At 46.7% G+C, this 15,184-nt stretch overlaps 1 protein-coding gene across 1 annotated transcript in view; it reads left to right on the top strand.

Annotated features, from left to right (window-relative positions):
- The window catches only part of DOCK2 (dedicator of cytokinesis 2), a 385,217-nt gene that overhangs the window by 309,764 nt on the left and 60,269 nt on the right, over positions 1-15,184 (top strand). Inside the window, exons 29-31 of the mRNA XM_059917659.1 lie at positions 2,665-2,765; positions 2,858-2,916; positions 13,590-13,738. Coding sequence (XP_059773642.1) covers positions 2,665-2,765; positions 2,858-2,916; positions 13,590-13,738 — 309 coding nt within the window. The remainder of the gene's footprint in view (positions 1-2,664; positions 2,766-2,857; positions 2,917-13,589; positions 13,739-15,184) is intronic.

Genomic DNA, 15,184 nt, shown 5'->3' on the forward strand with positions numbered 1-15,184 from the left:
CACAGAGACAGAAGTAGCTTTGTGGTTGCCAGGGGCTGAGGAGGAAGGAAGAATGGAAGTGACTGCTAATGGGTGGACGGTTTCTTTTTGGGGCAATGAAAATGTTCTAAAATTAGGTAGTAGTGAAAATTGTAGTACCTTGTGAGTATACTCAAACCCACTGAATGATATACTTTAAAAAATTAATGTTATGGTATGTGAATTATATCTCAACTTTAAAAAAGAAAATCAGGAATGTGTGACAGAAAACATTTTTGAAGGACCAAGTCAGGTAGAATAGAGGCTAGCAAGATGCTTAATTAGATTTGACAGTGTCTAGGTATTCTCAAACATGGTTGGGCGAGGGGGATTTCTGGAATTACTCTCAAAAGCGATACCAATTCATCTTACTTTGTCACATACCTATTTCCTGTTGTATCCTGATTATTCTTATGAAATCCCCTAAATTCAGGAATTTCTCACCCTAAAAATAACCCATTCCATGTCCTATGACCAGGTTTTCCCATTCCTTGGCTTGTGGTTTCATATCCTGGTCTTAAACAGGAGGAGGTGTGAGCTCTGGGCTTACGCAGACCAAAACAGTACATTTTCAGAACGTGCAAGTCATGGGGACGCCAGGAGGAAGGACAGTCAGAGTGGCTGAGAGACGCCCTGACCTTTATTGTGTTTGGATAAGCGAGGTTACTACGGAAACAGAAGAGCCTGAGATCTGATTCTCAGGGTGATGGGCAGTCTTTGGAGGACTTTGAGGAAGGGAGTGATCCGATCCGATCCTTCCAGGTTCTGTGTGCAGAGTTGACTTTACGGGGGCCACAAGCCAGGAGGTCACTTCACTGCACCCCTGGAGAGACTTGGTCTTTTTGGACTCTGGGAGATAAAGTTTCAAGTAAAAGAAGGAAAGCTCATTTCCTCAACAGAGTACGAGCTGCACAAGGGCAGGGACTGCTGTCTGTGTAACCATTGCCCTATCCCCACATGATGACAATGCCTGGCCCATTGAAGATGTTCAATAAATATGTGTTAATGCATCCTCAGCTAAAGACTGATCACGGCGTGTAGAAAGAGACTTGAACGTCAATCAGTAGGCCTGGGTTTAAATCCCAGCTCTGCTGTATGTTTAACAAGCTGTGTGACCTTAGGCAAAATACTTAAGCCCTCTAAGCGTCGGTCTCCTCAACTGTAAAATGGGCCTAATAATGGCTACCAAGTTTTGAGAGATGAAAGGAGGGATGTGTGGGAAAGTGCCTGACCCATGGTAAAATGAAGGGCTTGTTTTGCTCCTTTTTGAAACTGGAACCACAAGCCCATATGAAAATAATACTCTGGGCAGCAATAAGGGCTTTATCAAGGGTAGAGCTGCCTTTCACTTAGTCTTGGCCATCTGAAACTTCCGATGAACATCTTTGAGTGAAGGATGAAGGTCTCATTGGCAGGTGATTTCCCCAGCTGGTGTTAACCCTCCCCTTGCTAGTCAATGTTTAGAGGAGGCTGGAAGTGTGTGGGCTTTGTCCAGCAAAGCTGCCCCCCCACCTGCTCCTTGCAGGGCCATGGCATCTTGTAATAATTGCCCCTGAGCACCGAAGGCACCAGGTTGTACTATTTGCTTTGGTACCAAAGGAGTCACTAGAATAATGAAAAGAATAATAGGGCAAACCAGTGCTTTGGAGCTCTTACTGAGATTCATGCCCTTTAAACACATCATCTTTACCATAGCCCTCTGCATTGGATACACAGGTACCTCTTCTGCAGATGGGTTTACTGAGGCTCAACAATACCTTGGTTTGGGTCTCCATCTCTCGGTTCTGCAGCCTGTGTCAATATCACCGTCACTGCTGCTAATCTTTGGAGCCCTTGCTCTGCACTGCACACTTTACCTGATCTATTTCGCCATGAGTAGGTGGAGTGGCTTCTAGTATTAGTCTCTCCATTTAGCACCAAGAGATCATGTAAATGTTATAGTTATGACAAGCTTACCTGTAAACTTGGCCCTCAGTGGTTCTTGAACTCAAATTAGCATTACAGTCACCCAGAGTACTTGTGAACACACGATTTCTGGGGTCTGATTCAGTAGGTCAAGGGTGGGTCCAGAGAACTTGCATTTCTAATGAGTTCCCAGATGATGCTGATACTGCTGGCCAGAGCCACACTTCAAAACCATTGAACTAAAGAGAAGGAAAAGGCAAAATATTCTAAGATGGAATAGGTTGCAGGCTGGTCCTCTGAGCTGTCGGGTGAATTAGGGAGGACTTCCAGAGAGGCTGAGAGTCTCTGAAATACTTAATCCCTCATCACCCTCTAATTCTAGGGCAGAGAACCAGCTCACCAGGGCACCCAGCTGGGGCGACTTATTTGTCTTTCAAAAAAACAAAACGAAGCAAAACAACAACAATAAAAAAGCAGCCCTAAAAATCTTCCTCCTTGCCCAAATCCTGTTGTCAGAGAGACGATGTGGTCGGCACCTAGAGAAATCCATCAATTATCCTCGCTTTGGCCGGGATGTTAATTTCAGAGTCAGTGCCAGTTAGAAAATTGCAGCACGCAGAATTAAACTGGTTCTGTCTCTGTCTTCTGCCATCTTCATAAATTATTCACATTACCCAGCGTTTAATATGCTTTCCCACTTCAGACCCTCTCCATGACTGTTCTCCACTCTTTCATTTACAGCTGTGGAACAACTATTTTCATCTGGCAGTGGCTTTTATCACTCAGGATTCTCTGCAGCTGGAGCAGCTCTCACACGCCAAATACAACAAAATCCTGAATAAGTAGGTTGCATTTGGATCTCTTGAAAGGGGCGTAGGGGTTCATGAGAATCTCTGAGATGGTGACTGAAGCAGACATTTTTTGTTCCTCCTAGGTACGGGGACATGAGACGGCTAATTGGCTTCTCCATCCGTGATATGTGGTACAAACTTGGTGAGTAAGCACACGCATCCAGACAGACACCATCTGCACAGGCCAGGCTCCTTCTTGAAGACCATCCGTTAGAGGGCCATGGGGGCTTCAGCAGTGGGAGCTTGAAATAATAGTTTATCACTGTATGCACCCCGGGTCCTTAATAAGTGCCTGATGAGAGAGGGTGCCCATCCCCCAAATCCCCCGCCCCCCCACCAAAACAGCTGTGGGTCTGCTTCTCCTTGATGCCCCTGAGGGGTTAAGAAGTCAAACTGGAATTTACAAGAAGGAGAAAGAGCACGACTGCTGTGGGAATGCACGTCCTCACACATCACACATGTGCTTTCTGCTTACTGGTGGGCGTTCTGCATCCTGCTTCCCATGTGATGTAGTGATCCACAAAAGACTCTCCGACCGCATGGGGGAGAATTGTTTCCATGGAAGACGAAGGTCTTTTGCGGTATGTTTGAGCTGAAACGTGACCCCAGAAGCTGTCCCTGCTTCAGTGAGCTGCAGGAATCCTGTGTGAGCTGAGTGGCATCTGTGGGAGGAAAGAAGGGGAGTTGGAGTCAGCCAGGCATTTAGGGAGGGTCTGAGTCAGACCAGGGCTAAGGAGATCTTTATTTAATCTTCACATCACCTCCTGCAAGATGGAAACATTACCTGCTCCTTTTACTGATCAGGAAACTCAGAGAGGGAAGCAATTTGCTTGAGATGAAACAGTGGCAAATCCCAGAGCTTGGTTTTGATTCCACGAGCCTGGGGGCCACATACCTTGCCCAAGGCCTGAATCCTGCTCCGTAAATAGGTGCGGAAAGGATGAATGGGTAGATGGATGGATGAATAAATAGTAACAAGTAATGAGCCATTTTCACCTCCGATTCTCGTGCACCCTCCTTGACTCTCTGCTGCCGAATTGCTCTGCCCTGGGCCTGGATGTGGGCCCTCTTCAGTCGAGCACTTGCAATGCTGTGCCCATCTCTTAGATTCAACCTATATCACCTCCCCTGACTTTGCTTCTTGCCTCCCCAGACATCTTAGTGTCTTTCAGTTCCCATCTGATTTCCTGGACAGCCGTTCCTTGCCCTTTCCAGCAAGGCCCACTCGTTGTGGGGAAAGCACAGTGGATATCAGCCTGGGTTTTGTGTTTGCTGGCAGCAACTCAACTCAGGCCAAGAGCACACACTGGTAACAGGAGGGTTGTGGACTGGCTCACAAAATCAAAGGGAGAGCTGGGCAACCAGGCCCAGAACGGACTCCACACCGCTGCCTGGGGCCTTGCCCCGTCATTTACATGCGATGAGGCCCAAAGCCAGGGGACTGAGTGACACTGGGCCTAACCTGGGGAAACAGCATCTCCTCCCAGCGTGCTTATGCGGATCATAAGGGCAAATACTGGGAGAGTGAAGCCGTGGAGGGCACACCCATGTCAGAGTTTTTATCATTATTTTCACCCTTGCGCCATCAGGAGGGAGCCTAATTTTCCTGTTCTGGCTCAGTAGTCATCAAAGCCAGGCCTGTGTCGCTAAGGCCTGAAGGGCAGGGCCCGGGCAGCGCGCAGGCAGGTAATGTAAAAGAGTGAAGGGGCTGATGTATGTTAAACCCACAGAAATCCATAAAGCAGGGGACCGTCAGCATTTGGGGCTGGATGATTCTTTGTTGTGGCGGCTGCCCTACGTTCTGTACGATATTTAGTAGCATCCCTGACCTCTAGCCACCAGACGCCTACCCACCAGATCCTCCTTAGCTGCGATAACCAAAAACAGTCTCTAGACATTGCCAAATGTCGTCTGTGTGTGTGTGTGTGTGTGTGTGTGCGTGCGTGTGTGTATACAGAATTACCCCCATTTGTAAGCCACTATCATAAATAAATAGCATCTCTGCCCTGTCTTTCTAGAACAGCATACCTTTCTCAGTCTATCTTTTGTTTTTCCACTTTGGATAATGACAGGGCTGTAAGAAATATTTTATGTTTCATTCACCATTACCCTGCAATAGGAAAAAACAAAAAAGCATAGTGCAAGTGAAGGCCTACCTGGTGGCCAGCATCTGGCCTCCAAGGTCAGACTTATAGGAAGGAGTCGGTGGGCCTGCTGCAGAGTGAAGCAGATGTGCCCCAGCTAAAAGGGACAGTTGCTGTCCTGCTCTGGTTGACTGCCATCCTTTTAGAATGCAAGGCCGACCTTGTCACATCTTCCGTTTTTTCAAAAGAAGCCAGGAAACATAATTTTTAAATGCATTTTCCAATTTATGAATATTGGTGATAACTAATTGAAAGTTTTTAAAACGTTGAATGTGTCCAGTGAAACCTGGGGCCCAGATTCGGTTTGCATATGAGTTTGCATTCTTTGCTTTACAACAGCAAAGAGGAGGTAAAGCCGCGGTGGGCTTCCTTTCCCAGATCTACATATCAAGCTTTGCCAGAATTGCAAAACAGGGATCTGTGCTTTGTTTGTTTCTAGTTTTTCCACACAGCCTGCTCTTTTCTGAATGTCCTTCATTGCCGTTGTTTTGCACACAGAAGATTTTATTTAGATATAGATTATGTTTTGGCAGGCATTCCTGTGTTCCCAATTATGCTGATGAATGAAAAGATGTTACCAAATATTCCACCTGCTTAGAATCACAGAACATCAGAACTGGAAGGGTCCTTTAGAGATCATATTGTCCATCATTTTTCAAACGTTTATTTTTAGCTGAGGACCAATAAAAAAATATCCTGCTCAACACAGAAATTGGATGAAAGCCAAGCTATTCTAATTGAAGTCGAGTGGGGAGCCCAGAGCCCATTATAATGGGCGTCTCCTGAGCTCCCATGTAGACCCCTGTGGATTTTCTGGGGAGAAATCCTGAAGTACTTCAGAGAATAGTTTGAAGCTACAGGTCTGGTCCAACCCACCATTTTACCAATGAGGAAACTGAGGCACAGAGAGGCAAAGAGGTGTGTACAAGATCCTGGAGTGGATTAGAGTTAGATTCAGGACAAGTACTCTGGCACGAGTGTTTGTCCAGAAGCATCACGAGCTCCTTGATGTATTCAAGTACCTGTAGGATGAATTAATGTTGTTAGGGTTTGGGGGTTGCAAGAAAGAGATGCTGACTGTGGCTGCCTTAATCAGGGAAGGTACTTATCGGAAGGGGAAGGGGGAAATGGGCTACGAAGGGTAGGGCCAGAGACACTCAAGGATCCACGGCAGGTGGTGTGACATTGCCTTCAGGATGTTCCATCCCAACATCACTCTGCTAAAGGTCCAGTCTCCAGGGGACACCATTCTATTGGCCTTCCTTGGATGACCTCTCCATCAGTGCCCCCACCAAGCCTACATCCATCAAGGGAGGCAGAATTTCCCAAAGTAAAATGTTCATGGAGTTATGAGAGGTCAAACAAAGGCACAGATGTCCACAGCAGAAAACAAAAAGTAAAGGATGCTGCTGGCAAGGATGGCGGAGGCTCCAAGGAAGAGGAAGGTATATCAGCCTGAAGGGGTTTTCCTGCTGCCCATTGGTTACATGGCTGCCTTCTCTTTGCCTGTCTCCTTCAGGGATAAGGGGAGGCAGAGTGAATGGATGGTTCCCCATCCCCACCCTACTCTGCGTTCTGCCAGATGATGTCATTAGCACACTTTCTCTAACATGCTAATGAGGTTAATCTGCTAATCCAAACCAGGAGTAAGCACTGTATACATGAGTGCCCAATGTAGTGAGAACACTGCCTTGGGTAATGATGGGTTTTAAAGTGCAATTCGTGGAATATCCAAGACAGAGTGAAACTTAGAAGCTATCTGTGGCAGACGAGGCTGAGTGCCCACACAACAGCCATTCCATCCTTCTTCCTTGCTAACTGATCCCTGATTTTTTTTTTCATGATCACAATTTGCTCAGTGAACAATGACTTGTAGCAGGTGATGGCCATGTGACCCCGCTCTAGCCAATGAGAATCAGAAGAAATAAACTTCCTGGGCCTTCAGGAAAACATTTTTTCCCAATTAAAGTAAAAGGAAGGGGGACAAATTCAATGAGCACAACACATTTTTTGCCCATAGTCTTTCCCCCTCTTCCTTTCTGGGAAACAGTAAGATGCCTGGAGGTGTGGTAGCCATCTTGAAGCCATGAAGACAAGAGTCACACCCTAAGGATGGAGGAGCAGCTCTGGACTGACCATCTTTGGCTTCTTGTTAAGGAAGAAAACTAAAGCAGAACTTACTCAGTTTAGCCATGGTGATCAGATTTCTGCTACATCCCTATCTGATACATCATCTAATTCAATGCCTTGATTTTACAGGTGAGGTCACTGAGGCCCAGAGAGGCACAAGGACATTCCCAAGGTCAACAACAAATCAGTGACTCAGCTGAGGCAAAAGAGCCAGACTCTTGACCTGAAGTCCAATGTTCTTACTAATAATTTGTTTCAGAATATGCAGATTATTTTCAAAGAGTGTGAAATAGCCAACTACGTTTTGCAAAGACTGCTGATAATGAGTAAATCATAATGCATGTTAAGTTTTAAAATTTTGTTTTAATGCCCAGTGCAATCAGGACTTCATCACTATGATCATCAGTATCATCATCTTTTTCTCATCAGGAGAGATTTGAGCAACCCTGTGATTATAAGATAGCTAATTGCAAAGATAATCTCAGGCTGGAAGATTATTCAGGGACAAGTCTAGACATCTGTGTGTGTGTGTGTGCGTGCTTTTGTGAGAGAGGGTACATGCAGGGGGGTCTTTATGGAGAGAAGGACCATATGTTGGTACTAGGACCCAGCCACTAAAGGGTTAATGCCATTTGTGTCTTTGAATCCTGGGATGATGCCAAATATAATGTACTTTTCCTGATAATGTAGCATCATAACATTTGATTTCTGCTTAGAGTGAAGCAATGCACGTTTTGCCAAAATGACTTTGTACTTAACCATCCCACATTCACTTGGGTTAATGCTGGTCTGCTGTGTTAACAGTCTTCATGGGAAAGAAAGACAGATTCCAGCGGCTGGCATCATGGCCTCACACGTGGGGAGGTCACTACCGGCAGAGCTGTGAGAGCAACTGCGCCATTACTTTTTAAGCATCTATGGGGTGCCCAGCTTGGTGCTAAGCTCCAGGGAAGGACGGGGGAGTTGGGAAAGTATAAGGCACGGTCCCTGCCCTGCCTGGAAGAGCCTACCATCCACCTCTGAGAGTAGAACAAACTAAGAGTTTAAAGAACAAAGTAAGAGCATGTTCTTTAATGTGAAATGTGTGGTGGAGACTCAGGAGTTCAGGCAAACAGGAGGATGGCTCTTTTGGGTAAATGGCTCTTGAATTAGACCCCAGGGTGGTCAGAACTGAAACAGAGGGGAACGGGGGAAGGGCAGCTATTCCAGGAGAGCAACCAGACTAAGCAAGCATGGCTTCTTAGAGTTGGGGAGAAGCTGCTGGGAAGAAATAGGAAATGGGATTAGAAAGGCATCCATCCATCCACCCATTCATTGATTCATTTAACAACAAATATTGAGCACTGTGATAGGCAGAATAATAGCTCCCCAAAGATGTCCAAGTCCTAACCCCCAGAACCCGTGTATAAATTACCTTACGTGGCAAAGTAGACTTTTTAGGTGTAATTAAGGATCTTGAAGATGGTAAGAGTATCCTGGACTATCCACGTGGACCCAATGTAATTACAGTGTCCTTGTAAGTGAAGACAGGAGGCAGGGGAGTCGGGGAAAGATTAGAAAAAGCAACACCGTTGGCTTGAAGATGGAGGAAGGGGCCATGAGCCAAGGAATGTGGGCGACCTCTAGAAGCTGGAGAAGGGAAGGAAACAATTTCCTCCTTAGACCCTCCAGAAAGAACTCAGCCCCGCTCACACTTGACTTTAGCCCAGCGAAACCCATTTCAGACTTCTGACCTCCAGAAGCATAAGATTAATCTGTGCTGCATTAAGCCACTGTCTGTGGTGATTTATAATAGCAGCAACAGGAAATGAAGACAAGTACACTGTAAGTGCCAGGCACTATGCCTGTAGCTGAGGCTACAACTGAAAACAGTTGTAGTTAGAGACATAGCCCCCAACCTCATGGACTTCGCACTGAATAGTAACAAACTAATTGCAGAGCTATATAATTATGGTTGCAAGGGGACATAGCTGTAGAGCAGAAGCTGGGGGCACCCAGAGAGTGTGTAAAGAACTCCTGCCTAGTGAGTGAACTGAAGGTGGCCTTGATGAGGAACGGGGGGAGCCCTGAGCTCCAAAGCAGTGCTGTCCTGAGGAAGTAACATGTGAGCCACCTGTCTAAATTTAAATTCTCTAGTGTCCAAATTTTTTTAAACAAGTATTTAAAAAGCAGTGAAATTCATGTTAACAATATATTTTATTTAACCCCATATTCCAAAGTGTTATCATTTCAACATGTAACCAGTGTAAAACATTACTGAGATATATTACCTCTTCTTGGTTTGTTTTTCAGAACTCTTTCTTTGAAATCTAGTGGGTTTTTTTTTTACACTTACAGCACATCTCAGCTCGGAGTAGCCTTATTTCAAGTGCTCGAAGACACATGTAGCCAAGTAGCTTCCATACTGGATAGAGAACGAGTAAGATTTACTTGTGGAGGCGGTGGTGATAGGATTCAGGGTGGTGATGGGGTCAGGGAGAGGGAGGGAAGAGCATGGTGGGCAGAAGGGGGCAGTGTGCAGGCCTGAGGAGGGGGAAGCAGGGCAAACCGGAGGAACAGGAGGCAAGCCAGTGGAGGGAGGCTGGGGTATAGAGACGGAGCATCGGGCCAAATGGGCCTGCAGAGCAATGGGACCCATGGAAGGACTGTAAGCTGTGGTCCAACATAATCAGACTGGGGCTTTTCAAACATCTTTGAGAACAGATAAGAACGTGTTTCGATAGGATAGAGAAGGGTTTAGAGGGTGGTGAATGTCAGCCATGGGAGATAAGATCCATCTAATCCGACCTTCTTCCCATGCCAGCCCTTTACTCTAGAGGTGAACGAACAAACTGACTGGACTGAGAAGTTCCACGAAGAGCCCCAGGGGGCTCCATGAGGTCGACCCGGTCTCCTCACATTGCTTTTTCCAGAACCCACCCTCGGCTGAGCTTGTACTGCTCTGCAGCGTCCTCATCATAATCAGCATCAGCACTTCCTGAGCCTTTCTAATGAGCCAGACCCTGTACAAAGCCCTTTAAGCTTCTCAACAATTCTTCCAGGCAGGGATTATGATTATTATCTCCATTTAACAGATGAGATAACAGAGGCTCAGGGACATTAAGTGACAGGCACAAAGCCGCACGGCCTGGAGTGGCAGTGGGGGGGGACTTGACCCAGGTTATCAGGCTCAGAGATTCTACAGGGCCTGGAGGGAAGCCGGGGCCGGGCATGTTCTGGGTAACAAGGAGAGAAACAGCCGCCTGTCTTAGAGCAGTGCCGGGAGGGAGATTTTCCAAGCCTGAGAAGGAGGAGCAGAGATCTGTGTTCTTTCTTCCTCTTTTGAAGTGAATGAGTGGTCTTTTCTGATCAGCCAGGCTTTATTTCAGAGTCCCCAGGAGGCTTGCGGGACGCTGAAATCCAGGGGGTGGTAACTTGCCCTCATCTCGTTCATTTCAGGGTCTGTGCCAGCCCTCACAGGGCCTCACGCTCTCAGCTCGAGTGCCCCTGGTGCCCTGTCAGCCCCCTGAGGTCAGCGACTTGCCCACCTTCATTCTCAGCCTGGTTCACAGGATTGTCTCCTTCCTTCCTCCTTCCCTACGCTCCTCCCTTCCTTCTTCCTTTCTTCTTTCTTCGTTTCTTTTTTGCCAGGTCGCCTTCTTAGTGCCCTCAGACCCTTCGCCTGCAATCTCACGGTCTCCTCCTGAGAGGTGTGATAGACAAGGCCATTGCACAGACTGGAAACTGAGGCCGGAGAGCACAGGGGACTGCTTTCCACCCGCACACCTAAGCTCTTCCCTGTGCTCTCATTACCACCGGATCCTTTCCGGAAGCCTGTGTAACTCGGCATTTGGATTTATCCTGCTGGCTTATCGGCACTTTGTATCTGTTCCCAGGGAGAGTCAGCCTCCATTATGTGAAAAAGACCCTCTCACCCATTCCCTTCCTTGCCTTTTATTGAAAACAGCAGCAGACATGTCTCTCGAATGAGGAAATTATTATTTTTTTCCCAAATGAGTTTGCATTCACTTAGCCACAAATATGTTCTCTGTGTTTGTGTGCATGTGTGGGCATCTGTGATTATAAAGGTACACATTCAGGTTACCTGAACACAAAATCCAGTGTGCCAAAATTCCATTTTTGATGTAAATGAATAAAATTTCTTTCTGGAGCATTGTAAGTGCCGTTGAAATCACACTGCATTTAGAGAGCAGCATCTCTTTCTTTCCTCTTTCCCTATTCTTCCAAACATCTCTTCCACTGAATGCAGGTCAAAAGTGTCTAAGAAATCCCTGGTCTATGGCATGTCCGCTCTTTATTTTAAACCATCTTAAATATATCCTTATCAGACCCAATGCCCTCCAGTATTCTAAAGGCCTTTGTTGTATAAGCAATTTCTCTCATTCCATGGTGGCTTATCTGACAGTTTCTCATTTACCTTCTACTTATTATTGCAGTCGACTTTGAATTTTAAAACCCCACTGAGGGTTTAAAGGATCTTGAAGGACAAAATCAGAAACCTAGATTAGCAGTTACTATAAACCTGCAGGAAAGCTAGTTTTTTTTTCCTTTTTTTCTGTTTGGACCAATGTGAAGTATAATCCAGATACATCATACAATGAAGCTGATATCCTGGTAAAGTGTCTTTATATTTCACTCAACTCTCTGCCTGCCTTCATCATTTCATTCTCACTAGCCTAAGATATTCCTAGGATGATGCCTTTTTTATCTGAATTCTGGGGAAATACTCACTCCAACATTAAGCCTCATTTAGGCTGAATTAAAATTCATTTTCTTGCTGCCTTCCCTCTTGGCTCCTTTTCTCAGCTTTATTCGAAAGCAGCAGCGCCAGGCTATACACCATATCGCCTGAGTTTCTGCACCCCAGGAGCTCTCTCCCCCTGGTGGAGACCACCAGTGTGCATCCTGACAATGGGGAAAACCAAGATGGGCTTCTTAGGTTCTGAAACTCAGGAAAAGAAAGAGGCAGCTGCTGATGAAACACCTGGGTGTCAGCTCAGTGACAGGGTTGCTGGGATAGCCTTGCCCATGCTCCCTAGGAAATCCCCGCAATTCTTAAGTGCCCCTCTCTTTTCCCCTCCTCTGCCACATCTGATGTGTGTATTCTGAGGAGTCTGATCCATTCTGCTCAACAAGGCTGCCCTTCATGGTTCGTTTTGGCCAAACATTACAGCAGCAATAGCTAACACTATATGAAGTGTGCCACGTGCCAAGCACCGTCCAGGGTGCTTGATAAATAATAATTCATTTATTCTTTACAACAACCCTATGAAATAAATACTGTTATTCTGTCACGTTACAGATGAGGACACGTAGGCCTCAAGGGGTCAACTTGCCCAACATCACATAGCTAGTTGATGGCAGAATCCATTTACATAATTCAGGCAATCTACATCCAGAATCAGTGCCCTTAACCACTGGGCCACGCTACCCCTCCCTCTCGGTGCTGATTCTCCCGGGCTCTGGGCTAAGTATACACAGACATATTTTCACATGGTCTTCTCAACAGGTGGGCATTGTGATTGCATTTTTATAAGACACATATCCAAGTCACATAGCCAGTGAATGTAGGAGCTAGACAAATTTACTTCCTCATTCAGCAGACATTTACTGAGGATCTAATATGTTCTATGCTCAGTCTACAGATACAACAATAACAACAGACATGATCTCTGCTCTCACAAAGCTCTCTGTGGGGGAGGCAGATGTTTATCAAATGAAGACATCATTGCCAAGTTGACTAAGAAGACAGACCACCAACCAGTGCAGTATCTGACATAGCTGGCAGTGGGGTGGGCACGCAGTAGGGCTTTTCTCAGCCTATCCATCCATGAGAAGCCAGGTGGTAATGGGCAGATGTTGGGGAACAGGCAGGGAAAAATATTACCAACAAAGGAGCAGTGTGTCTGGCAGTGAGGAAGCAAGGTGAGCTTGTGACAGTGGAACCAGGCCAGTGTGGCAAGAATGCCAAGAGCCAGGGGAGGGGACATAGGAATGTCTTGAAATGAGGCAGAAGAAACAAGAAGTTGTAGTTTATCTGACCATAAGCGATGTTTTAACTCCCGCTATTACACTGACCATACTTTTATAGCAGGTTCTTGGCAGCAAAGTTTGCTTTTCTTGTTTTCATGAAACAGTTGGTAAAAGCATGTTTTCCAAATCTCAGAAACATGGCTTGTGTTGCAGACAGACATAATTTCAAGTGTCCCTGTGATTTGCCATCACTAACATATTCCATCAAGGCCCTATATGCAAAGGAGATGATGCAGGTGAAAACCCTTATAAACAGCGACGTGCTTTCCACACGCCTGGGTTATTATCCTTAACAACGGAGCTTGTTTTGGAAGATGCACATGTCTCTTACAAGAGTGGATGTACGTAAAGTGTCCAAAATGGCGCCTGGATCCCGGTAAACATCTGTATCAGTGTTAACTATTGTTTTTACAATCTTGCCTCCCTTTTTTTCTTTCCCCAGGCATGGTCTGAGAACCTGTGCATCATGAAAACTGTCTCATGGGTCCATGTCCCTCTTCTCTTTCAGGCCAGAACAAAATCTGCTTCATCCCAGGCATGGTGGGACCTATATTAGAGATGACACTTATCCCTGAGGCTGAGCTCCGGAAAGCCACCATCCCAATCTTCTTCGACATGATGCTGTGTGAATATCAAAGGAGCGGGGATTTCAAAAAGGTAAAAAATGAGGCTGGAAACTCATGCCAGCATCCCTAATCCCCAGCCCATTTCCCCATAATGATATCCTTGTTCCATCTGCCTGGGCTTCATTCAGAGGCTTGACGGTAGGCTGGGGACATTTATTCACTCATGTGCCCTGAATGAGCTGGCAGATCAGATTTGGTCGGTATTCTATCACACTTTCCTGCCCGAGGCCGAGATTAAAATGCACTTTCTTGCTGTGTATCAGCGTGGTCCCTTTCTCAACAGGAAATAGTAAGGATTCTATTTCTGTACTGAAGAGCCCCCTCAAGGTGTGTCCAAAGGCCCCCTCCCTCCCACCTGCTGCAACCTGACACCCACCTCTGTCCAGCACTTCTGCTTCTGGGATGACTCGGAAGATCTGAATAGCTGAGAGAGAGCCTACCCCGCCAAGTGTCAGACTTGGCCATGCATCAGGGTTGAGAGCAAGTAGAGCTCAAGGCCCATGCGTAGGGAGGCCCCGCAGACCTGCCGCGGGGAAGGAATGGGAGGCTTTCCCCACCATGCAGGGAGTGAGCCACCTGTGTCAAACGCGAGGGCCACTGACCAAGCATCTTCATTGAAAATCCCTCAAACTGGAAGGATAAGGACCGTTTTCTGGGCCCAGTCACTCCAGATGCTTCCGCCAGTGGAATAAGCACTGGTTTCCACAGCAGGTTCCTGGCAACAGTCAGCAGTTGCTCCCAGTTTAGGAAGGTGTGTCTTTAAGTCCTGCCAAGGTTGCCTTAGCAGTTCTTCCAGGTCTCGCCCTCCTGTCCGCTCAGCCCCCTTCTCACCTGGTGCTCCCCCTAACTGGGCTCCGTGCCCTCCCCCCGGCCCTGCTGCATTTCTGCCTCTCATTCTATACCACGTCTGGCCGCCAAACAGTTTTCCTTAAAACAGGTACCTAAGTGCCTTCTAAAAGGCAGCAGATTCCAAAGTGCTTTTCCTTAAAATCCTTGCAGACCTTACCCTCCCATTGTTCACTGGTTCTCTCTAATCCTCACCAAATAAAGTCCAAACCCTGTCTCCTGCATTCCAGGCCCTCCTTGCTCTGGCCTTCCATCAAATGTTTCAGCCATTTCCTCCAACTCCTTCCTCCCCCTCACCTCTTCTCCAGGCACCCCCCACCCCCCGCCAGCTCACCTGAACTGCGTTGCCTTGGTGAGCGTCCTCCTTCACGTTTCCTCTTCCTCGGGTTCTCTGCCACGTTCACAGTCCTTCCTGCCAACATCATCTACACTCCTACCAATCCTGCAAAGCCTACTCCAACGCTCATCCTTTAAGAGATCTTTGCCCTCTATTCCTATGTCATTCCAGCTGTCTGAGGTATCCGTATTATACACTGCCTTGCACTAAACTCATTTCTGCATCCTCCTCATCTTCATGTCATAAAAGTGATGATGATGATGGTGACAATGACTGCCATTAACTGGGCGTTTA

Source organism: Balaenoptera ricei, chromosome 3, assembly GCF_028023285.1.
Source record: "Balaenoptera ricei isolate mBalRic1 chromosome 3, mBalRic1.hap2, whole genome shotgun sequence".
Classification (NCBI taxonomy): domain Eukaryota; kingdom Metazoa; phylum Chordata; class Mammalia; order Artiodactyla; family Balaenopteridae; genus Balaenoptera; species Balaenoptera ricei.